This window comes from Lepidochelys olivacea, assembly GCF_965140295.1.
Source record: "Lepidochelys olivacea isolate rLepOli2 genome assembly, chromosome: 1".
Classification (NCBI taxonomy): domain Eukaryota; kingdom Metazoa; phylum Chordata; order Testudines; family Cheloniidae; genus Lepidochelys; species Lepidochelys olivacea.
Genome location: NC_140411.1, coordinates 77,459,751 through 77,484,236, shown reverse-complemented (window position 1 = coordinate 77,484,236; position 24,486 = coordinate 77,459,751). Strand labels below are relative to the sequence as shown.

Here is a 24,486-nt window from a genome sequence, read left to right as displayed (position 1 = left end):
ACAAGAAGATCTGTAGCATTTTGAAAACTGGAGTAATATAAATGAGATGAGATTTTAATAGTGCAGAGTGCAAGATCATGCACTTAGGGACTAACTACAAAGAATTCTTGCTTTTATCTGGGGATGTATTTGTTGAAAGCAACCAAGGAGGAGAAAGACCTGGATATATTGGTTGATCACAGGATGACTATGAGCCACCAGTGTGATGCAGTAGTGAAAAAGGGTAATGCAATCCTAGGTTTCATCAGCCAAGGTAATATCAGCAAAGATAGGGAAGTGTTGTTGCCATTTTACAAGGCAATGGTGAGACCTCATCTGGAATACTGTATGCAATTCTGGTCTGCCGTGGTTAAGGAAGATTAATTCAAACTGGAACAGGTGCAAAAAGGACTTATTAGGTTTTCCATTCCTCTAATCATTCTATCTTGCAAGTGGATACTCAAGAAGCTTGGCTTGTTTAGCCTAACCAAATGAAGGTGGAGGGGAGATAATATTGCTCACTATAAATACGTCAGAGAAATAAATATTAGAGAGGCAGAGGAGTTATTTAAGTTAAACACCAATATTGATACAAGAACAAATGGATATAAACTGGCCAGAAACAAGTTTAGGCTTGAAATTTAACCACCAGAGGAGTGAAATTCTGGAACAGCCTTCCAAGGGGAGCAGTGGGGGCAAAAATCATAACTGGCTTCAAGACTGAGCTAGTTAAGTTTATGGAAGTGAAGGTATGATTAGACTGCCTACAATGGCATGTGGCCCATCTGTGACTACTGTTAGGGGGCTTATTCGTTCACCCACTTACTTCCCTGGTCCTTCTCGCATGAACAGAGAGCAGCAATACCCGAAGTCCAAAGGTGCAAACAATTCAATGTTTATTAGGGTGAACTTCCAGCAAGCATGATTCCAGTTTCCTTCCTTAGTATCCTCCTTCCCAGCTCTGACACCACAGCCTTACACCTGTGTCCTTGTTCTCATTCCTGCCCTTAGCCAAACATGGTTCCCGTTTCCCCCTTTAGCAAAACATAATTCCAATTTCCTTACCCCCATTCCCTGTTCCCATTTCCCCCACCCCCACCCACTTCCTGACTGACTACAGACTACATAATAAAACTTGAGTTCTGCTTAGCTATACCTTAACCAATCATTTTCCTGAAATTTAACTAACCAATCTTAACATATTGTAATATGATTATATAACCAATTATATCCCACCACGTTAATTAGTTTACACCCAGCAAAATTAATTATACAGCAGACAAGAACAATCACAGAACCAGACAGATTATACAGACAAACAATATCAAAGTGGGAACTATAATGACAAAACAATAGAGAAGTGAGGATTTCTTATCACCCAGCTATTGATAAGTGAGTTCTTGCCAGACAGGATGCTATCAAACTAAGTTTCCTTTTACATTTTCTAGGCACTTCCCTTTCTCTGTAGGTGATAGGCACTATCAGGACAGGATTGTATTCCTAACAGCCCCATAGCACCTTCTTTCAATGTGACTAGTTTGTAATGTGAGGATGTGACTGGTCGCTTCCCAGTTTATGGCTGCCTGTTGCTTAGCCAAAGGCCTTAGCCTAAGAACAGGGCCTCAGATTATCACAGTAAGAGAGAGCCCTTACACCGGCAGACAGTGATTTTGATTTTCTTTTATCTCTCTCTAACTAGCCAAGTGATAAGAATACACCTGAATTCTTAGAGTATAGGCCTTTACAGACAGACCTGAATATCTATATCTTAGCAACTGCTAGTAGCAAATATCCCAATGGCTGGAGATGGGGCACTAGATGGGGAGAGCTGAATTACTAAAGAGATTCTTTCCCAGGCTGGTGGGTCTTGCCATCATGTTCAGGGTTCAACTGATCACCATATTTGGGATTGGGAAGGAATTTTCCCCCAGATTGGCAGAGACCCAAGGGGGTGGAGAGGGGAAAGGTTTCACCTTCCTCTGCAGCATGGGGTGATTGCTGGTTTAAACTAGAGTAAATAGTGGATTATCTGTAACTTGAAGTCTTTAAATCATGATTTGAATTCAGTAGCTCAGCCAGCAGTGTTGAGTCTGTTATAGGATGGGGTGGGGGGCGTTCTGTGTCCTGTGATGTGCAGGAGGTCAATCTGGATGATTAAGGCCAGAAAGGACCATCATAAAGTCCATGAGTCTGACTAGTGTTTGCCTTCTTCACTTGAAATCCTAGAGAAATAATAGTTACATTTCTAGTATTGCTGGGTTATTAATTATTGTTTACATTACATTGAGGGTAGGATCTTGTAATTGGTAGAACTCAACAAACCAAATACTTGTACCAAGGAGTGAGTGAGTAAGTATGCAAAATAAATATGAAACATAAATGGAGGTTAAGTGTTCTGAATTCAGAGTATTCTAATTTTTGGAATACTAGCCAGCAAATAACTTAACTATTTGATAAAGATATTCAGTTGCAACCAAATGTTCTCCAAGGACATTCAAAATTTATGAATTCATGAAGGGTTGTTCTACCACCTCTGTCAATTAAATAATGTTAGGATATTGGGTGCATACATTATTGCAAAGTTTTATGTTGGTTCTTATTTGCAAATAGACATAAATTTTCTTCATGGTAGGGTTTAGATTAAATTTAACCAAACTGTAATTAAGCTTGACTTATGAATATTTTGGTGAGAAAATATAATTATTTTTCGAAGTTTTATTATGTAATAAAAAAAATAAAAATAAAGCCGACTTGTGGTTAAATGCCTGAAAACTTTTTCCTTAACATTTTTAAATCACTACACAGGATCTTAGCTATTAAACTTAAATTTCCTTTAATGGGAGTTAAAGACTTAAATCCCTGCAATGACTCAAATTTATAGGTTCTGTAGGTACTTAAGGATAGGTTTTTAAATGTTGATGTTCTTTGTTCTAATCAGCAGTTTTTATGGCTAAGTAAATAAAGCAGTTAATATGGATAATGTTAATAAAAGTGCAACTCTGTGTGTCTATAGATATAGACACACAGGCAGATATTTACAAGTTTTAAATTAAAAACAAGGGTTTATAATGGAAAGTATTTCACAACCGCTACTACAAGCATCAGATCTACTTTATAAACTGTGTGTGGGTACACTGTATTTTTTTTATATTATATACACACACAGCCACTCTCTATCTTTCAGTTTCTTTCTCAGGTACATACATACACGCGGTGTATATGTATACATACACATTATAGAATATGTTCAATATACCTGGGGCCTCTCACTCAAGGGTACAGTAATGGAATGCAGAGCCTTTCATCATTTTGTCATATCTAAGTCCTTGATGACTCAGTCATTATGATTTGGTACCTCATATAAAATAAGTTGGTGATTTCCATTCTTAGTGGACGGTTGTCCATGTCTCCCCAAAAACAAACCACTGTAACTGGTGCTAACTTTAAACTACATTGATAGTCTGAGGCTATGTCTACCCTTGGAGCTAGGGCTGTGATTCCCAGCTTGAGTAGACATACTTGCGCTCACCCTCATTGAGCTAGCAGACTAAAAATAGTGTAACTGTGATAGCACTGGCAGTGGTGAACAGCGACATGGGCTAGCTGCCCTGAGTACAAACCAACCTGGACCCTGTGGGTATGTATTTGTGACAGCTAGCCCATGCTGCCGCTTTCCACTTCCCATGCTACCGCCACTACCTCTATAAGAGCTAACATAAGGAAGTCTACTCAAAATGTGAATTACACTCCCAGCTCCTGGTGTAAATGTAGCCCAAGAACTGAATGGATATGGAGACAGAATTACTTCTCACCCCATTGGGTGCCTACCTCTTTTCCTATTTCCTCTTAAATTCCTTGTCTGTACCTTTGTCATTTCTCATCTCCTTCTCTTTTTTCTGCCCTGCCCCTCATCTCACTTTAGGTGTATCCAGAATCACAATCCTTTCTCACTACTGGACTATCTCTCTCCCCTCTTTAGACCTTTTCATTGGCTTCCCATCCCCTTTCATATCTAGGTAAGTCTTTCACCAATGAGAAGGCCCTGTGCCTCCAACATAACCCTCCAAATCTTTGCGAATCTCAAGAATTTTGTAAGAAAATGTTCAGTTCTTTCTGAATGAGCAAACTCTGCCTCAGTGGACAAAATTGGAGGAATCTCTGCTGAGGAAGCCTTGCATAAGTAATCCTCCTTCCATGCACTTTTCCTGTGAGTTTTCTTATGAGAGGGCACAATCAAACCTTCAGGATTCAGCCAACTAAAATCATTTTCTGATTATTTCTTTGTCATAAATGTTTTTATTATGAGCCCTTTGGTTTTATTATAACTTTTTAAAATTACTGTATACTGTTCTTGGCACTAACTTGGCTTGCTACAGTACGTTCCCACTAGAATCAAGAAATAACTGCAAACCTCAGTTCCTTGCTGTACCTTTTTCCCTATTTCTTCACACACTAAAACATCACCCACTCACTCACCCACACTCATGAATATAAATAAGTAACACAATCCTGAGCTAATTACGCTACTTACCCAGCAGACTGGGAAGAAAAAAATAGAGAAAGATGTGGTTTGTTTTTCTTTCTTTCTTTCTATACTTGATGTGCTCTGTTACTACAATGATGGGTCCTATATACATATCTAAACAGACACACTGATCTTCACTAATTATCAGATGATGATGATTTACTTTTCCATTTATCGTTGTTCCCCTATTTCAGGTTGTTTATTGCACTCCGTCTTCATAACAAAGTTCCATAGTGTAACCCTCCCTTTGTATCCTGAGTTTTACAAGTATAGCTGTTTCATCCTAACATCCTGTTTCTCAAGGATCCTGTTAGGATAAGTGTGAAGGTCATTGACTAATCCTGTTGTTTTTGTGGCTTTAGCAGCTGAATTAATTTTCCAGTAGGACTTACTCTGAAATACTTCTCTCTACGTAGGATAACATAATGGAAGTTATTAGAAATCAAGAGTTTTTACTACTGCCGGCTGAGGAACTACATAAACTTCTTGCCAGTGATGACGTGAATGTTCCTGATGAAGAGACTATTTTCCATGCCTTAATGATGTGGGTTAAATATGACATGGTGAGGAGATGTAGTGACCTCAGTATGCTGCTTGCTTATATCAGATTACCACTGCTTCCACCACAGGTAATGCATTCTTTGTTTGTTCTTTTTGTAAAGTGGCATATGAATTAGTTATTACGAAAATAGCAATTCATAACTGGTAAATGTTTTATTTTTCTGATAGTTTACAAACAGTTCAAGGAGTGGAATTCAAATTTTACAGATAGTTTAGTGATAATTTCTTTATCATATCTAGATGACTATTCTCCATTCAGCTAGACTAGACTATCCTAAGAATGATTACTTACAATAATGATGATGGGATTCACAAGGAGGATGTAGCTGCCTAAATCCAACATTTGGGAGACATTGGCTTTCACAAAACCCCTGTTCAGCTGCTGACTAACACTGTAGGCACCTATAGTCCCTTATAGTTTCCACAGTTAGTCTCCAAGGTGCCTACATTTCACTTGCTAGCCACGTACACAACTGCCTAAGTCCTGACTTTACCCTGGAGGTTGGTGCTTGATTTACATTTATGCCTAAGCCTCAACACAGTGCACAAACTAGACATTCCCCTACCTGTCTTGCCTTCAAGGCCTAATCTGGTAGGCATGGTTTGAGCAAGCTTAAACTCACACCGAAGATGAGTGGCAGTTATGCCTTTCTCCCTCCACTAATAGCCTATACCCCATGGTTAGAGCACTCATTCAGCTTGTGGGAGACCTGAATTCAAATCCTCTCTCTGCCTGATATGGAGTAGGGACCTGTACTTGTGCCTCTCACCTCCCAGAAGAGTGCTCTATCCCCTGAGCTATCGGATATCATAGAATCATAGAATATCAGGGTTGGAAGGGACCTCAGGAGATCATCTAGTCCAACCCCCTGCTCAAAGCAGGACCAATCCCCAATTAAATCATCCCAGCCAGGGCTTTGTCAAGCCTGACCTTAAAAACTTCTAAGGAAGGAGATTCTACCACCTCCCTAGGTAACGTATTCCAGTGTTTCACCACCCTTCTAGTGAAAAAGTTTTTCCTAATATCCAACCTAAACCTCCCCCACTGCAACTTGAGACCATTACTCCTTGTCCTGTCATCTTCTACCACTGAGTAGTCTAGAACCATCCTCTTTGGAACCACCTCTCAGGTAGCTGAAAGCAGCTATCAAATCCCCCTTCATTCTTCTCTTCTGCAGACTAAACAATTCCAGTTCCCTCAGCCTCTCCTCATAAGTCATGTGTTCCAGTCATACTGGGGCAAGTTTCTCTCTCTCACCTGTTGGAGCTGATTCACAGTGCATAAATACTTAATGCTATCCTGTGTTTATGTAGAATATTATCTTACCTGAAATTCAGACAGAAGTTGGTGAATGTTTGTATAGGTGGTGTAATTTACTGGTTTGTTCTCATTTCTTGGAGCCACCTGCCAAATATATGAAGTGAACAAAGAACTGCATATTTCAGTTATTTGTTGGCAATTGGTTGCATTCTGAATATTTTAAACTTGTGACTCTGAAATGTTTTGCTGTTTACTGGCAGCTTGGATCTGTAGCTTCAGCTAATGGTCATACCAGACATTGTCTTATTAAACATTCAACGTTATTTTCATTTCATTTTATCTTTCTGGATGTATTTTACTATATTTTTTGACTAAAGTTTTAATTAGGTTTTAATAGAATAAAATACAGCCCAAGGGAATGGGTGAGGAGACACTCACAGTTTTTGGATGAAGTGTATAGAGAATTTTTGGAACATGTTGGGGTAATCTATGCTTAAAACTGTTATATGTACTATACCTTTAAATTTCTGCTCATCTGCAGAGATAAAAGCTTTTCTGTTCTCAGAGTTGCTCAGAGGGAAGACCTGTATTATGCTCTCCTGTGGAGACTTTACTTTTGATGGTGGTTGTTGGTTTATTAAAATTTAAATACATTTTTTTAGTCTGAAAGTATGTTTTTTCTCTGTGTAATGTAATATCAAGGCCTTTTTAAAATCCAGTATGTGTTGTATCTCATTTTTTCAAGACTGAAGTATAAATTTGTAGCTAAGTGATTTTAGTAAATTAGGTGTTAGGTTCTGTACAAAGTATAACAGGGTCACTCGGACCTAATGAAATATTTTCAGTTTTCCTCATGGAAAATCAAATAAGTTTGGCAAAATTGATTTTTGTTTCCTGCAGAAATCACACTTTTCATCAAAAAATCATTTTGACAGAATATTCCCAACTGGCTGTACTCATCACCAGTAATAATCAGTTTTAACTTACCATTGCTGTTGACAATGCATTGGCCAAAAAGGGATCCAGCTCAGTCTCTGGTAAAATCAGCAAAGATATAACTGAATATATTTAACCCTCCTAATGTTTTGCAGTCTCTCTGACCCCAACTCCCATTAAAATTGTAATAGAAATTTTCATGCCAAACCTGTTTCTATTCATACATTTAGTATCTTCAAACTAGGATGACGTCAATCTTTCTGCATTGGTTTTATTATCCTTGGTTTTATCCTCCTATCTGTTCTGGTTTTTTTGGTAGCAAAAAAAGTGACTAAAAAGGTAATGGGGTCAGTTTACATTGAGGAATCAATGGGGAAAATGAAAGTACTACACTTCCAAGGTCTTTGAGGGTCTCTTGGACCCCAAACATTTACAAAAATTTAAATAAAACATAAGAGGCAAACCTCTGCCTTTTCTTTATGTATTCTCAGACTATGATGAGAACAAACTGTTAGCATTGGTTTTGTCTGCATACTTGTGGTTTTAGTGTAGTGGGGAAAAAAGACACTCAAGTTAGACCCCTAATTATGCAAGTATCAGGAATCAGATTGTTTTTCATTCTGAGGCAGCAGTTCTGATATGTTTATATGAACCTTTTAGCAGTTTTTATCTTCATAGTCTTAGTAGGGTTTGTTTTTTCAAAAAATGTACTAAAAGGACTTTTGGGGTCTGTGAGACCAAGGTAACATTTGCCTCATGTATATCGCAATTGTCCAGGAAATTGAGTTTCCTTGAATATAATACTGTACCTTCAAAATGATTTTTTTGGAAGCCTACACTTTCTGGGGAAAACACAATTATGGGATTTCTTTTTTCTTGCAATCCTGTGCTTGATGGATGCTGTTACTGGGTCAAAGACTCATTGTTGCACTGAACATACACATTCAGACATGCAATGTGTATGTTTGAATTTTGTTGAATTGCACTTGGCCTAATCTTTGAGTAAGAGAATTATGTTCCTCAGGGACTTGGGTTCAGATATGATGAAACCACTGGTGCAAGAAAGGAAAACTTCAGGCTTGCCTCCTTCTACTAGGGAAGGACTGTCTAGGTACTGATGTGCTAGGTACTGATCCAGAGCCTAAAGAGGTTACATCTGTTCCAGAGAATGAAACAGAAAACACATCTAAAATGTGCAAAGTTATAAAAACTGGCGTGTTCAAAACATGTCACCTTTTTGCTCTGTTTGTTCACAGTACTGATGTCATTTACCACCACATTGTTGTGTTTGTATCTTTTTATATTGTTGCTGTTATCTATTTTCACTGTCTGAAGATTGGGTCAGTTAGACCCCAACAGCTTACATAGTGTGTAGCTTTTATAAAAAAAACTGTTTGATCATGGGGTCGGTTAGAACCCAACACAAGTACTGAGTGGTGCGCTTCTCAATCTAGGAAAGTTTTAACTAGTTCATATTTTTATATTTCACTGGTTACAATAAAGTCAGTTTTTAATGAATCCCTGTTTGTTTTTTCAAATGTTGACATACTTGAGGTCTCCAAGACCCCAATGTGGAATAATTGGCTTATTTTTGGTACAATATGAGGATTAAAAAATATATCTAATGAGCAAGAGGGCTATTTAAAAATAACCCCATAGCCATACTTTATTTTTTTAATAACACAGGACAGTATCATACCCTACACCCACTGTTCCCATATAGAAATAAGGAAACTGATCTCTCAGCAGTATGAAAAGTGGGTGAGGTAACATCTTTTATTGGATCAAATTCAGTTGGTGAGAGACAAGCTTTCAAGTCACACAGAGCTCTTCTTCAGCTCTGAGAAAGGAGCTTCCAGCTTCACAGCAAAATGCAAGGTGGAACAGATTGTTTAGCCTAAGACATTAGCGCACATTGTAAAGGACCATTCAAGGTGGATGACCAATAAACACCTCTTCAGTCATAGGACAAAGGGGGGGGGGAAGGGGGTTAGTGGTTATAGATTGGATTTATGGCTTATTACAACAGTGTCTCGGTTCAGTTCAGGATTTTTGGTGTCTAGCAGAGTAATGAATTTAAGCTCCCAGTCTTGTCTTTTGAAAATGTTGTGCAGGTTTCCTGTGAGGATAAGGACTGATAGATCAGATAAAAAGCTTTGTGTGGCTCAAATTTGTCTCTATCACCAACAGAAGTTGATCCAATAAAATATGTTATCTCACCCACCTTGTCTCCCTAAGATACTGAGACTAACACAGCTACAATTACACTGCTTATCTCAGCAGTGTGGTTTTCTTCACGCTTTTCTATTTAGGGATAGTGGAGATCAAACAGAGATGACCCTGCACAGAGAGTGCCTCAGGTGAGTGAGAGAACAGGGGGAATGATGCCGCAGAGGCAGCAGTTCCAAGTTCTAAACCATCAGTCCCCAAACTGTGGGGTGGGCCCCCCCAGGAGGGAGCAAAGGAATATTCAAGTGGCAGGGCCCAGGCCAGCCCACCCAGCCCCACTCTACCCCAGCCCAGCTCCACTCCACCCCCAGCTAGGTTTGCCAACCCTCCAGGATTGTTGCGGAGTCTCCAGCAATTAAAGATTAATTTTTAATTAAAGATTGTGTTGAAACCTCCAGGAATACATCCGTGTCCAACTGAAATTGGCAACCCTACTCCCAGCCACAGCTCTGGCCCCAGGCACAGTTCTTCCCCAAGCAAGCTCTGCCCTCATTCCCTCTCTTCCCTCAGGCCAGCTCCACCTCTAGCTTCAGCTCCTCCCCCATCCCCAGTCTGCCTCCAGCTCTGCCTTCAGGCCAAGCTCCTCTGCCAAGCCACCTGTGCTGTATTGAAGGGGAGGCCTGGTTAGAAGGGGCGGGGGGGAGGGAGGAAGTGACAGGAAAAGTCACACCACTATTCTAAACTGTAAACACATGGTCTCCTCCCAGGAACCCTCCTCTTGGCCTCAGGGCAGCCTTGCAGGTGACCCCTTGTCAAGGTTCCTCCCCCACTCTGAACTCTAGGGTACAGATGTGGGGACCTGCATGAAAAACCTCCTAAGCTTATCTTTACCAGCTTAGGTCAAAACTTCCCCAAGGTACAAAATATTCCACCCGTTGTCCTTGGACTGGCCGCTACCACCACCAAACTAATACTGGTTACTGGGGAAGAGCTGTTTGGACGCGTCCTTCCCCCCAAAATACTTCCCAAAACCTTGCACCCCACTTCCTGGACAAGGTTTGGTAAAAAGCCTCACCAATTTGCCTAGGTGACTACAGACCCAGACCCTTGGATCTTAAGAATAATGAACAATCCTCCCAACACTTGCACCCCCCCCTTTCCTGGGAAATGTTGGATAAAAAGCCTCACCAATTTGCATAGGTGACCACAGACCCAAACCCTTGGATCTGAGAACAATGAAAAAGCATTCAGTTTTTTACAAGAAGACTTTTAATAAAAAATAGAAGTAAATAGAAATAAAGAAATCCCCCCTGTAAAATCAGGATGGTAGATATCTTACAGGGTAATTAGATTCAAAAACATAGAGAACCCCTCTAGGCAAAACCTTAAGTTACAAAAAAGATACACAGACAGAAATAGTTATTCTATTCAGCACAATTCTTTTCTCAGCCATTTAAAGAAATCATAATCTAACACATACCTAGCTAGATTACTTACTAAAAGTTCTAAGACTCCATTCCTGTTCTGTCCCTGGCAAGAGCAGCATACAGACAGACACAGACCCTTTGTTTCTCTCCCTCCTCCCAGCTTTTGAAAGTATCTAGTCTCCTCATTGGTCATTTTGGTCAGGTGCCAGCGAGGTTACCTTTAGCTTCTTAACCCTTTACAGGTGAGAGGAGCTTTCCCCTGGCCAGTAGGGATTTCAAAGGGGTTTACCCTTCCCTTTATATTTATGACACCCCTTCACCTCAGTTTCCCTCTTGGATCCTCAGTAACTCCATTCAAATTTGTCCTCTAGTCCACTAACACAAATTTTTAACAAAACATAATTCAAAAAGTCCATAACATGAGTCCCAACACACAGTACATACCATCCCCAGTGCATGTAGTCCTTAAAACCTAGCTTTGTTTTTGCCATGCCCCTGTGTCTTCTGCCACACTAGCATCCCCCTGCCAGGACAGCCATTCCAGCCCTTCTTTCTGGGGACTTAACGCGCTCTTCCCAGCAGAAACTCCCACATCCTCTCTGGTGGAAACCTCTTGTCAAGGAAACATCCCTCACTGCCCTGGCCCCTCTCACAGTTTATCAGGGTCCAGCTCTCCAGCAAGCCTCTCTGCTGCCCCCTTCCTTCCCCTTCCTTGGCTCCAGCTCTCCTCCTTAGAGCCAGTAGTCATCTCCCTCTGCTGCTCCTCCTAACTTCAGCCTTCTGGGTCTCTGGCTTGGACACCAGCCAGCAAATCCCACTTGCTGCTCTCCTGTTGCTCTACCAGGAACAAGCTTCTATGTCTGGCAGCTCTCATCTTCTATGCCCTTCTCCTGACTGACTCTGTCTGCTGTGACTCCTAATTGACTTCTTATAGCCCCCAAGTGCTGCTCCTCCCCCTTAATTGGCCCAACTGGGAGCACCAGGACTGGAACAGGAGAGCTAACCCCAATTTCGTGTAATGGGTCAGCTACCCTGTTACATGCATCCTCTGTCCCTGGATAGGCAGAGATTTCTTCTTTCAGCTCAAGGAGATAGAAGGGCTAACACGCATGTGAAGGGACTCGCCTTCACTCTAGTGAAGAAGAGACTAAGGAGCTCTTCTGGGCCTGTTCAGCACTATTGAGGTGTGCCTGCAAGGCTTATTCTGCCTTGAGTGGGAGGAGATTAGAAATGGAAACCTGCCACAGGAAGGGGAGGTGAACAGAAAGAGGGTTGTTCCACCTCAGTCTGCTGACAACACAGACAGGTCAGTTGAGACGGGGACAGTCACAGGCCACACCGCTCCCAAAGCTGTACATACCAGCTGTAAAGCAGTATGCCCCAAGAGGAGGGGCTGAATGTAGGCTCCACTAAGGGACTTCAATATACCAAGTCATAGAGCTGAATCCAGAAGAAATGACACAGGACACATTTGCCTTCCTTTGTTTTCACCCAGATTCCCTCTCTCATCATGGAAAGAGGAGGGGAGAGGATCTTTCTTTTGTTGGTTTGTTTGGCTCAGAGAACACCTCATGTGCTACAAACTGGCGGGAAGGGGGAAAGACAGTATAAACAAGGGATAATCGGGTCTGGAGCAGGTTAAGGGAGCCTCTGCCTCCCACAAAATGATGGAGAACGTGGACATAATTATGCCCGATGCAAGGGGATAAAAAGCCTTGGAGGATAAAACTCAGCTGCTCCATGCAAGATAGAACCAGAGTAGTGCTATAAGTGGTTAGTGGAGATGCAGCAGCAGCAAGTTGCTCAGAAACTGGAGTTCCAACAGCCGTTGTTGCAATGGTGAACCATCTAGCAGCAAGACCAGACCAAACAGCTGCTGAGAGAACTGATGTCCCTGCAGCAGGAGTTTCAAAAGGAAATACTGTAACAGGTGATAGCAGCCCTACTCCCCTAGGGAGCACCAGCAGATTGTGCTTCCGCCAAGATGGTTCCTCTGCCTGTACCAGTGAAGCTAACTAAGATGGATCCGGACAATGACCCTGAAGCAGTGGTGAGCTGGAGCTGGTTCGCTAGAACCAGTTGTTAAATTTAGAAGCCCTTTTAGCACCGGTTGTTCTGCGAGGGATAACCGGTTCTAAAATGGCTTCTAAATTTAACCGGCCAAAAGTGGCGCCTTAGGTGCCAACTCCACGGGTGCTCCAGCCCTGAAGCACCCAAGGGGAAAATTTGGTGGGTGCACCCCCAGCCCCACCTCACCTCTGCTCCGCCTCCTCCCCTAAACGCGCCACCCCGCTCTGCTTCTCTGCCTCCCCAGCTTACCGTGAATCAGCTGTTCGCGCTGGAAGCCAAGGTGGGATGACAAGCAAGCCGCAGGTTCCCACTCAGGCCCAGGGAGGCGGAGGCAGAGCAGGGGAGGGGGGGCATGAGAAGGGCCACCCGCACTGCAGCAGGTAACCCGGGGGGGCGCAGGGGAACCGCTCCCCACCTCAGTTCACCTCTGGCACCCTTGGCTTGAGCGGGAAGCTGCAGCCTGCTTCTCAGTCCTCCCTGGCTTCCCCCCGAACAGCTGATTTGGGGGGGGCAGGCACAGAGAAGCAGAGCAGGGTGGCTCATTCAGAGGAGGAGGCGGAGCAGATGGGAGGTGAGCTGGGGCCAGGCACAGGGTGGGGAGCTGCTGGTGGGGGCTCTGCACCCACCAAATTTTCCCCGTGGGTGCTCCAGCCCCGGAGCACCCAGGGAGTCGGTGCCCAAGGCGCCACTTTTGATGTGATCAGTGCGGGAGCGGCCGCTCCCTCGCCCCTAGGAGCCAGAGGGACCTGCTGGCTGCTACCTGGGACAGCTCCCAGGAAAGCACCACCAGGACTCCCCACCTTGCCCCCCCAGCAGGTGCCTCTGGCTCTTAGGGGTGCGGTGGGCACCCACTACGGTGGCCCACGAGATCCTCCTGCCTGGTTCTGGGGGCAGTCAGGGGAGGGGGGTGGATGGGGCAATGGTCCTGACGGGGGGAGGAGGGGGCATCAAAGAACAGTGTGGTTGACCGGGGTAGGAGTCCCGGGGGGCAGGAGTGGGCAACAACCCCATCGTGGGGTGAGGAGGGAACCCGTTAAGATTTTGGCAGCTCATCACTTCCCTGAAGTCTTTTCAGTTACATTTGAGATGGTGTCACTAGAAGCCTGGTGGCCCCTAGAACAATGGCCTTTGATTCTGGACTCGTACGTGACAGGTATGGCACAGGCAGCTTATCGTAATCTGGATTTGGAGCAGGCCAAAGATTACAAGCAAGTGCAGTCTGTCATTTTGGACTATTTGGGTATTTCCAAAGAGACCTACCATCAATGGTTTAGATCCGAGAACTACCCCATGAGGACAAGACCCTGAATGGTAGTGCAATGTTTAAGACAATGCAGTTGGAATTGTTTCCACCCAGAGGAAAGATCAGGGGTTCAAGTGGCCAAGACCATTGTGATAGAACAATGTATGAAGCTGTTACCCATGCAAGGCAGGGAGTTGGTACTACAGCATCGCCTGGGGACGTTATTTGAAGGGATTAGGAGGACTTTGTAGAAGCTGAAGGATCGCTAGAGGCAGAATCACTCAAGATACTGGCAGGACGGGGGATAGAATGGTGAGGGGCCTGGGAGGGTGGGCAGAGTCAGTGACAATCTCTATTTGGTGCCTGATCTTGATGATCTGACCTCCCCTCAGATCAGGAGCAGTCCAAGGTGGGGGGCAGGGTGCAAATATAACACTGCCAGTGGGACTGCAGTACACCCCAAGAGGAGGGGTGGATTTCAGCCCCACTAAGGGGCAATGGACTGCTAGACCAAGCTCATAAAATTGAATCCAGAAAGATTGACTGAGAGACAAGCCACCTTTGCCTTTCTTTGTTTTCACCCAGATTCCCCTCTCTCACCAGGGAACTGGGGTCGGGGGGGACACGGACGGACTTTTCTTTTGCTTGTTTGTTTGACTCAAAAAACCCTTGTGTGCCACAGACTGGGGGGGAAAGAGTATAAATGATGAACAGCAGCATCTGGTGGGGGTTGAGGAGCTCCTGCCCCCCACAATGGGCCATAGGCAAAGATGCTTCTTTTTCTGTTTTATTTCTTTTTTTAAAAAATGTTATTTTAAACCTGACAGTGTGACTTTGTATATTTATAGTCAAACATTTTGAAACATTTTTAAGTTGAGATTTTTTTAATCAAAATATAAAAACAGCCCTTCCACCCTTAAGTATTAATACTAGGTTTTTAATTATCTGCATGACATGAATTAGTAATTTTGTTTCACTGATAATACTACCTATATATTATAGCTCATATATTACTTTTCATCAATAGATCTCAAAGCACTTTACAAAGGGGGTCAGTATCAGTAGTTCATCCAGGGAATGTGGGAAGGAGGATTAAGGGAGAAATATTTTCCACCTAGCAATATAGTAGCAGTTCACTACATGAACAGACACTGATACTGAAAGGTCTCTATTCAGCAGGAAAAATATTGCCACAACTAAAGGACTCAAGGAAAAAGCAAGCAGAATGATAGGAAAGAAATCAAGATAAAAAGAACAATCATAAATCACAATACCAAGATTTATACACTGTTACATAGTGAGTTATTATTCTTTTTTACTTTCCAACATAAAAATTGGGATAAAGGGAACACTGTCAAGAATGACATATTTCAAGGTTCAGTGTAGACTGTTCATTTTTTTAATCTCTCTGCACAATGCAGAAAAATCAGTGCATAATACTTTGTACTTTTATAGCATTGTTAATCTTCCAAGCACTTTGCAAACATTAACCAGATCTCATAACAACCTCACATGGCACATAAGTATTATTATTGGTACTTTACAAATGGAGAGGTGAGGCTGGCTGGTTAAGGGACCTGATCCAGCCCCAGTTGACAACAAGAACACCCCTCCCTTTGACATTAGTAGCCAGAAGATGTGGCATTAATGTATTAATTCAGTGGATCTATTCATGTGAGTAAAATGGAACATATATTTGAGTGTTTACAGGGTCTGGTTCTATGTGATTTACTCAACGCTATTTGATTCAGGATCAGAACCATAAATGGATAGACAGCCAGGATCAGAAGACAATTCCTGGTTCTCAGTCTTGTGTGTAGATCAGATATTAGATTCATAGATTCCAAGGCCAGAAGGGACCACTGTGATCATTTAATGTGATCATTTAATTTGATCTCTAACACAGGCCGTAGAACTTCCCAAAAATAATTCCTAGAGCAGATCTCTCAGAGAAAAAAACCAACCTATCTTGATTTAAAAATTGTCAGTGATGGAGAATTCATAATGATGCTTGCTAAATTTGTTCCAGTGGTTAATTACTCTTACTGTCAAAAATGTATGTTTTATTTCCAGTCTGAATTTGTCTAGCTTCAGCTTCCAGCAGTGGATCATGTTATACCTTTCTCTCTGACTGAAGAGCCCATTATTACATTTGTTCCCCAGGCAAATACAGTACTTAAAAACTGTAATCAAGTCACCCCTTAACCTTCTCTTTGTTAAAGAACTCAATATATTTAGTTTAAGTCTATCAGTATAAGGCATGTTTTCTAATCCTTTAGTCATTCTCATGCTTTTTCTCTGAACCCTCTCCGATTTATCAATAACCTATTTGAATTGTGGACACACAACTGGACACTGTATTCCAGCAATGGGCACACCAGTGCCAAATAGAGAAGTAAAAAAACCCTCTGCTCCTATTTGAGATCCCCACTGATGCTGTCAAAGATTCTGTGAGCCCTTTATGGCCACAGCCTTGTACTGGGAGCTCATGTTTGCCACGACCCCACTTTTTTTTTTTCCTTTTCAGTCACTGCTTCTCAGGATAGAATTGTCCATCCTGTAAGTGTCCCTACATTCTTTGTTCCTAGATGTTTAGATTTACATTTAGCAATATTAAAATGTGTATTGTAAGTATCCACGTTACTGAGTTATCTAGATTGCTCTAAATCAGTGACCTGTCCTCTTTATTATTTACTATTCTCCCAACTTTTATGTCATCTGCAAACATTTTTGATGATTTTATGTTTTATTCTATGTCATTGATAAAAATGTTAATCGCATAGGACCGGTGGGACCTCTCTAGAAACACACCCACTGAGTTACTATTGTCTCTCTCAATTATATTGAGACCTATCGGATGACCAGTTTAAATCCATTTAATATGTGCCATGTTAATTTTATATTCTAGGTTTTTCAATCAAAATGCTGTGAGGTACCAAGTCAAGTGCTTTGCAGAAGTTGAAGCATATTACGTAAACAGCATTACCTTTATGAACTAAACTAATCATATCATCAAAAGATATCAAGTTAGTTTGACAGGATTTCCATAAATCCATGTTAATTTGCATTAATTACATTACCCTCCTTTATTTTGTTATTAATCGGGTCCTGTATGAGCTACTCCATTCTCTTAACAAGGCTTCATGTCAGGCTGACAGGCCTATAATTACCTGGGTCATCCCTGTTTAAATATTGGCATGACATTAGCTTTCTTCCAGTCTTTTGGAACTTCCCCAATACTCCAAGACTTATTTAAAATCAACATTAACAGTCCAGTGAGAGCCTCAGCCAGCTCTTTAAAAACTGTTGGATGCAAGTCATCTGGACCTGCTGATTTAAAGATCTCTAACTTTCGTAGCTTCTGCTTAACATCCTCCAAAGATACTAGTGGAATGGAAAGAGTGTCATCATCACCATATGATGAGACCATATCATCTGTTTTTCCTCAAATACAGAACAAAAATATTTATTGAACTGTTCTACCATCCAAATTTAGAGCCCAAATTTCAAAATAGTTTAGCACCAAGCAGCTCCTGTTTGCAATTGTGAATTCTAGCTTTTGAAAATCTGTCTTTTAATCTCTGTATTCATTTAGCAGCCATCCTTATGAAATGTAAGTTTTCAAGGCTATGGGGTGGACTTACTATGTTACTCCTCATCTATCCAAGTTTCCACCATTTTTTTCCATTTGAACTTTGTAGGGCAAGTACGCATTAGGTACATTTTCAAAGCACAATTATTTTAAAACTCCTGTTCTGATTTTACCAGACTCCCCACAAAACCTCTATCTTGGATTGAGATATCTCTAAAATTTCCAGATAACAGGTTTCTTTTTGTATGCAGTGTTGTACCTATGTTGGTCCTAGGATATTAGAGAGAGACAAAGTGGGTGAGGCAGTATCTTTTATTGGACCAACCTCAGTTGGTGACGGAGACAAGCTTTTGAATTACATTGAGCTGAGGAAGAACTTGTCTCTTTAGATATTACCTCACCCACAAGGTTTATATTTGGGCTTTTAGGAGACAGGATCTATCAACTGAGCTTATAATAGGAAGAAACATAACTACTGACCATAATTTTCTTGAAAAGAGTCTCAAGGAGGATTATTTTAAATTTATATTTTGCTATTCTCCATATTTAAGATCATATAATCTAACCAAAAACATATTCCTGCACTATGAACCACTACTTTGAAGTTGTAGGTGTTCACTGGTATTTTAAGTGGTGCATACCATAAATATTTGTCTAATGCTAAGGCCATGTCTACATGTACAGCGTTGCAGCAGGACAGCTATACTGATAGTTGCGTCTGGTGAAGACACTCTATGCTGATGGAAGACACTTCTCCCATCAGTATAAAAATAGCATCCCTATGAGCAGCATAAACTATGTTGGTGGGAGAAGGTCTCCAGCCAACATAGTGCTGTGCACACTAGCACTTATATCAGTGTGATTTGTCAGTTGGGGGGGGTAGAATATTGACACCTCTGAGCGAAATAAGTTTTGCTAACATATGTGGTAGTGTAGACATAGCGTAAGGAATTGCTTTAAGAAGTATATAGGAATTACTTCTAAATGAAAGTTAAGATAAAAATAAACATACAAGAGATTATATATAAGGGGTTGAGGGTGGAGGAGAATACCTTTATTACCTAGGAGCTGAAAATTTACCTCCTGAGATTTTAATATACAATGGTATCAGTCAAATAAAGCACCATATCATTTTAATACCACTGAAAAGCCTTCTGGGGAGGAGCAAGGTCAACTTTAAGGACTAATCAGAGAACTTTGAAGGAGTAGATTCAGATTCCTTTTTTTTTTTTTTTTCAAATCATCTCTTTAAAAAGCAAAGCATAAACCCTCCAGGTTATTCCCAAGTTGAAAAGATTGTACTGAGATTCTTTTAAAATGAAGGTTTAAGTTTATAGCTTCTGTTTTAAGATACTTCATTTCAACTTCAAGGTGCAGTAATAATCTTGGTAATATAGTCACTATGTGTAATAGGATATCAAACAATATCATTCGGAATTCAACTGAAATAATGTTTAGGACAAACCAATGAAGTATTAAGATATAAAAGGAAAATTTCATGAAGCTGAAAATGAAATGACACACCCATATATGTTGCCATGGGAGCCTTAGTATGATTTTTTTCTTACTGTGATTTGTGTGAAGGCTCTGCTAAACCCACTGGGATTTTCCTTATTCAAATAATTATAAAATGGTTGGGTGCTTGACCAACATAATTATTTTCTATTAAAATAAAGTCAGAGTGTGTGTATTATATATACATAAATAAAACACTTCCTTATCATACATATTCTGAATACTCAATGTTCTTTGCACTATAAAGCACATACTCCTTTATTTCACAGAAGACTATTCAAGGAACATTGAAGTTGGATGGATCCCAGTAAGCATGTCAATTCCAAAGGATGAAACTGGATATTAAATTAGTTTCATTTTACACCTAAGTTCTTAACCAGCATCCAATACTGAAGTTTAGTGTAGTTGTGTGTGTTGGACAAAAATTAACCTACCTTTTTTCAGTTTATAAATTTCACAAAGAAATATATTTGTGGCTAAAAGGTTCCAGGATTGGTCTCTACACAGAGACTGATCTATTTTTAATGTGAAGCTTGAGTAAAATCAATTCTATTTTTTATTTCTGAGTATATTTAAACAAAACAAAAATCCCAAAGAATTTTGAGTACATATCCTTAAAATGGTTGAGCTGATTTTGTTCAAATTGACTTGTTTTATGCATCTAATAGAGAGATAAGGAATAAGCCAAGGTTGAAGAAAATTGATTCATTGTTTTTCAAGGTTAATCATGTTTGAGGAAATTCCATGTATTTGTGATAGCATTTGCTGCTATTCTTTTTTGATTGACATAGTAAGTTAGTGTCTTAGAAGCTGAGGAACCATGTGATGCCCTTCAGCTTTAGATTAATCTAAACTCTGCGTTGACCCAATATTTGAGCTGATCTAAACACTGAGTCTGCAGCCTTCTGGAGGCTTTGATTTGAAGTGAGGGTGTATCCCATTCTTGTTGAGGTGAACCATTAGTTTGGGTTTTTTTGTGTGCCTTAAGAAACCAGGGATCCAGTTACTAATTATACCAGATACCTAAGAGATTTATTTTCATCTACTGAATCATTCTAGATATTGGAATATTATTACAATATGTTATAAATAAGCATTGAAGACTGGCATCTAGACATCCTGTCCCCTCACAGAACACAAAGGTTTGCAGATAGCCTATGTCTGATGAAGCAATAAATGTGATATATAAAGCAATGGTGTTGAACATTTCTCTTTTACAGCCTGAGCCCAACCCTACTGCAGTTAATAAAAAGCCTTTCATTGACTTCTCTGGGTGTTGGATCAGGCTCCAATTGAGTAGCAGCGAGACTACCTACATGAATTAAGGTCTTGGGTCCAAATTTGTAAAGGTATTTAGGTGCCTAAAGATGCACATAAGTACTTTAAAAAAAACCACTAGTTGCCTAGGAACCCAGTGGGAATTATGCATCTGGGCATGTTGGAAAATCGAGGCACCTATCTTCTTCAGGCACCTAAATGCCTTTAAAATGTAGCCTCTGGTGCCCTTTAAGTTCTATGAACATGACATATTGGCCTCATTTATTTGGCATTGACAATATTTTTGGTGCTCTACAAAAGACAAGAACTTGCTTCTCACAGGAGCTTACAATCTGATGAACCTTGGTGTGGTGATTTAGACATTTAGCTTTAATAGCTAATTCATCCAGTAATAATCCTCTCTCCAACAGACATGAAAAGTTACTTGGATGTTTAAAACAAAGAAAACTCCAGTGTACTGCAGAAATTGCTGTGGGCTCTGAATAAAGTTTTCCATGTTTTCATGTGTTTGTAGGATGAAGTCCTTGTGGAGGGATGTAGCACAATGACCAACTTAGTGATTCTGAGGTCATCCCTAGTATATAAAAAAAATTGTGCTCCCTCATTCCAGCTGGTCATACTCGCTAACACACACGCATGTATACATACACACAAAAATAAATCTCTCCAAATAATACAGTTCTGGAAAGGGCAACATCAGGAACTAGTTTCACTTTTAAGAAACCAAAGTAATTTAAGATGCATTTTTAACTATGTGAATACTATTAAGTGAATGTCTAAAATTATTCACTTACAGAAATACGTTAAATTAAATTTTGTCCCACTAGCCAGCTGTGCACATGCTGAACATTTTTATCTTGCTGAAGATATCAGAGGCTGGTTGTGTGGGAACACTAGTTAGCAGAATGTACAGCAGGGACACTATTTCATTTCTTTCTGGAGCATTTTAAATAAGATCATTTTGAAAGACTTGCAAATTACTCCCAGTAGAATAATACATAGTTTGAGAGTACAAAATACAGTATGTGATTTTAAGGATTTATATTAATTTGCTTTTTTTGGATGAGATGTAAAACCACTTTTGTGTCAGATGTCTTTTGGCACTTGTCTCAAGAGTAGAAGAGGTCTGTCTAACTTCCACCTTGGGCAATTATAATAGTCACCTACCTACTGTAAATTTTACCTACAGTTTCAACTGGCAAAGTTAGAATTCTCATTCCCACTAAAAAATAAATGTTATGAACTGATGGTCAAATAGGACCCAATTCTGCCACCTTTTAATATCACATTGGGTTTGGCTAAGAGTTTGAAATGCTGGTATGGTCATTGGGCCTTTGTTCAGTAAACAATTAGTTAACCTAGATAATGGTACTTGATCTCACCCTCTCCCTAACTTGCCCCATCTGGGTAACATTACTGAGAAGGGGGAGTGAGGCAAATCTGGCAGTATCTGGAATCCACGAATTTATTTGTCCTGAAAATACTCACTTTATTTATTGCAAGACTCTAATCACCATGGAATCTAGTGTGAGAGAGAGATTTTTAGTTTACAGAGAGCCAACTGGTCTTCAGGTAACTTGGCTAATTTGCCTTAGTCCTTGTAATTTGAGACCATGTTGATATTTGAAAGAATAAATTTGTTCTGTGTCAATCTGTCACTTGAAGTGAAGGATCAGAGTGAGAGAGCCAGAAGAGTACCCACTACAGGACAGGCCCAACAAAGAAAATAACAGAACGCCACTAGCCATCACCTTCAGCCCCCAACTAAAACCTCTCCAGCGCATCATCCAGGATCTACAACCTATCCTGAGGGATGACCCATCGTTCTCACAGATCTTGGGAGACAGGCCAGTCCTTGTTTACAGAAAGCCCCCCAACCTGAAGCAAATACTCACCAGCAACCACACAACAAAAACACCAATCCAGGAACCTATCCTTGCAACAAAGCCCGTTGCCAACTGTTTTCCACATATCTATTAAGGGGACACCATCATAGGGCCTAATCACATCAGCCACACTATCAGAGGCTCGTTCACCTGCACATCTACCAATGTGATATGTCATCGTGTTCCGGCAATGCCCCTCTGCCATGTACATTGGCCAAACCCGGACAGTCTCTACATAAAAGAATAAATGGACACAAATCAGACATCAGAAATTATAACATTCAAAACCAGTTGGAGAACACTTCAATCTCTAATCACTTGATTACAGACCTAAAAGTGGCAACAGAAAAACTTCAAAAACAGACTGCAATGAGAGACTGCTGAATTGGAATTAATTTGCAAACTGGACAACATTACATTAGGCTTGAATAAAGACTGGGAGTGGATGTGTCATTACACAAAGTAAAACTTATTTCCCCATGTTTATTTCCCCCCTCCCGCCACTGTTCCTCACATGTTCTTGTCAACTGCTGGAAATGGCCCACCTTGATTATCACTACAAAAGGTTTTTCTTCTGTCCTGCTGGTAATAGCTCACCTTACCTGATCACTTTCATTACAGTGTGTATGGTAACACCCATTTTTTCATGTTCTCTGTGTATATAAAGTCTCCCCACTGTATTTTCCACTGCATGCATCCAATGAAGTGAGCTGTAGCTCACGAAAGCTTATGCTCAAATAAATTTGTAAGTCTCTAAGGTGCCACAAGTCCTCTTTTTCTTTTTTTGAACATACAGTCACTTATTCATTCTCTGAACATACTGGAAATAAATGTAATTAGCCCAAAACAGCTGTCACTTTCTTGCAACGAAAAAGACAATTAGGGAAGAACCTATGGGACCTCAACTAGATACAGGTTTATGATTTATACTCAGTAACTTTTTGATCTAAAAAGAGCTGCTTTTCCAATTTATCTCTGGAAGGCATTATATAGGAATTGATTTTCCCTCATACAATTCCAGAATCTTTGCAGGTGGAGCCTGAGTTTTGAATAGAAACTTTGAATGGAAGGTCTCCAGTCCCTGTTTTCTCCCTTCTTCCCTTGTACAGGAAACTCCACATGCATGCACTCTTCATTTTATGCCATGTAGATTTTCCCCTATGGAGGAACACGTGGTCCTGTATGTTTAATTTTCCTACCCAATTTTGCATTACATTGTACCATTTACATTTCAGAGTACCTAAATGTACTAAAAGAAAAATCTCTGCTCCAGTTCACCATCTGAACATGGCATTATGAAAATGTGTTATAAGTTACAAGTTTTTCCATTTTTCTTTGTTTTTAATATTTTTAAAGTGTTAGAATTATATTTGAGGTAGTAGGGACATTATCTGGAGAAAAGGTATGCCTGTAAAGTGTCATATCTTTTCACTAGCTTTCTTTACAGAAGTTATCTCAAAGTAGCAATATTTTTTGCAAACTAAAGTTCATTTGAAAAAAGGTGTAACACAAATGTAGATCATAATGTGTTACTCATATAAGCACCATTTACACTTCATTAGTTTACCATTTGCTAATACTTTTGTTTAGTCTCTTATTTTGATTAATTTACTTGTTTGAAAAAAAATTCTATGGCTGTGTCTATGCTGCACAGTTAACCTGGATGATTGGTACTTGAGTATGGGCACCTGTCTTGGCCTAGCGCCTCTCCATGCATTCCTACCGCAACATCGGACTGGTGTGGTGTTTTCATGGTCTAGGAGCATTTCCATTGATTTCTTATGCTCTAGGATTTTTTTCTGCATCAGTTGTGGGAAATATTTTCTGTCCTTTGGGAGCAATTCTGGGAAGGGCATTGGAGCCACATCAACAATCAAGTAATTTAGTCTGAATCTACTGCAAAGTGGGCAGATTCCAGCCTGAGTTAAGGTGAAGTGTGGGTTCTAATTCACTTCATGCTACACCTTCAGCCAGATAAACTATTCCACCCTTAAATAACCTACAAACTAGAGACAGAGGCTTTCTGAGTGGACAGTATAGGGGG

The 24,486-nt window shown here is 40.6% G+C and overlaps 1 protein-coding gene across 1 annotated transcript in view; it reads left to right on the top strand.

Annotated features, from left to right (window-relative positions):
• Positions 1-24,486, top strand: part of KLHL1 (kelch like family member 1) — a gene marked incomplete at its 5' end in the record, with an annotated part of 430,814 nt that overhangs the window by 259,911 nt on the left and 146,417 nt on the right. Inside the window, one exon of the mRNA XM_084617931.1 lies at positions 4,921-5,133. Within this exon, the coding sequence (XP_084474057.1) occupies positions 4,921-5,133 (213 nt within the window). The remainder of the gene's footprint in view (positions 1-4,920; positions 5,134-24,486) is intronic.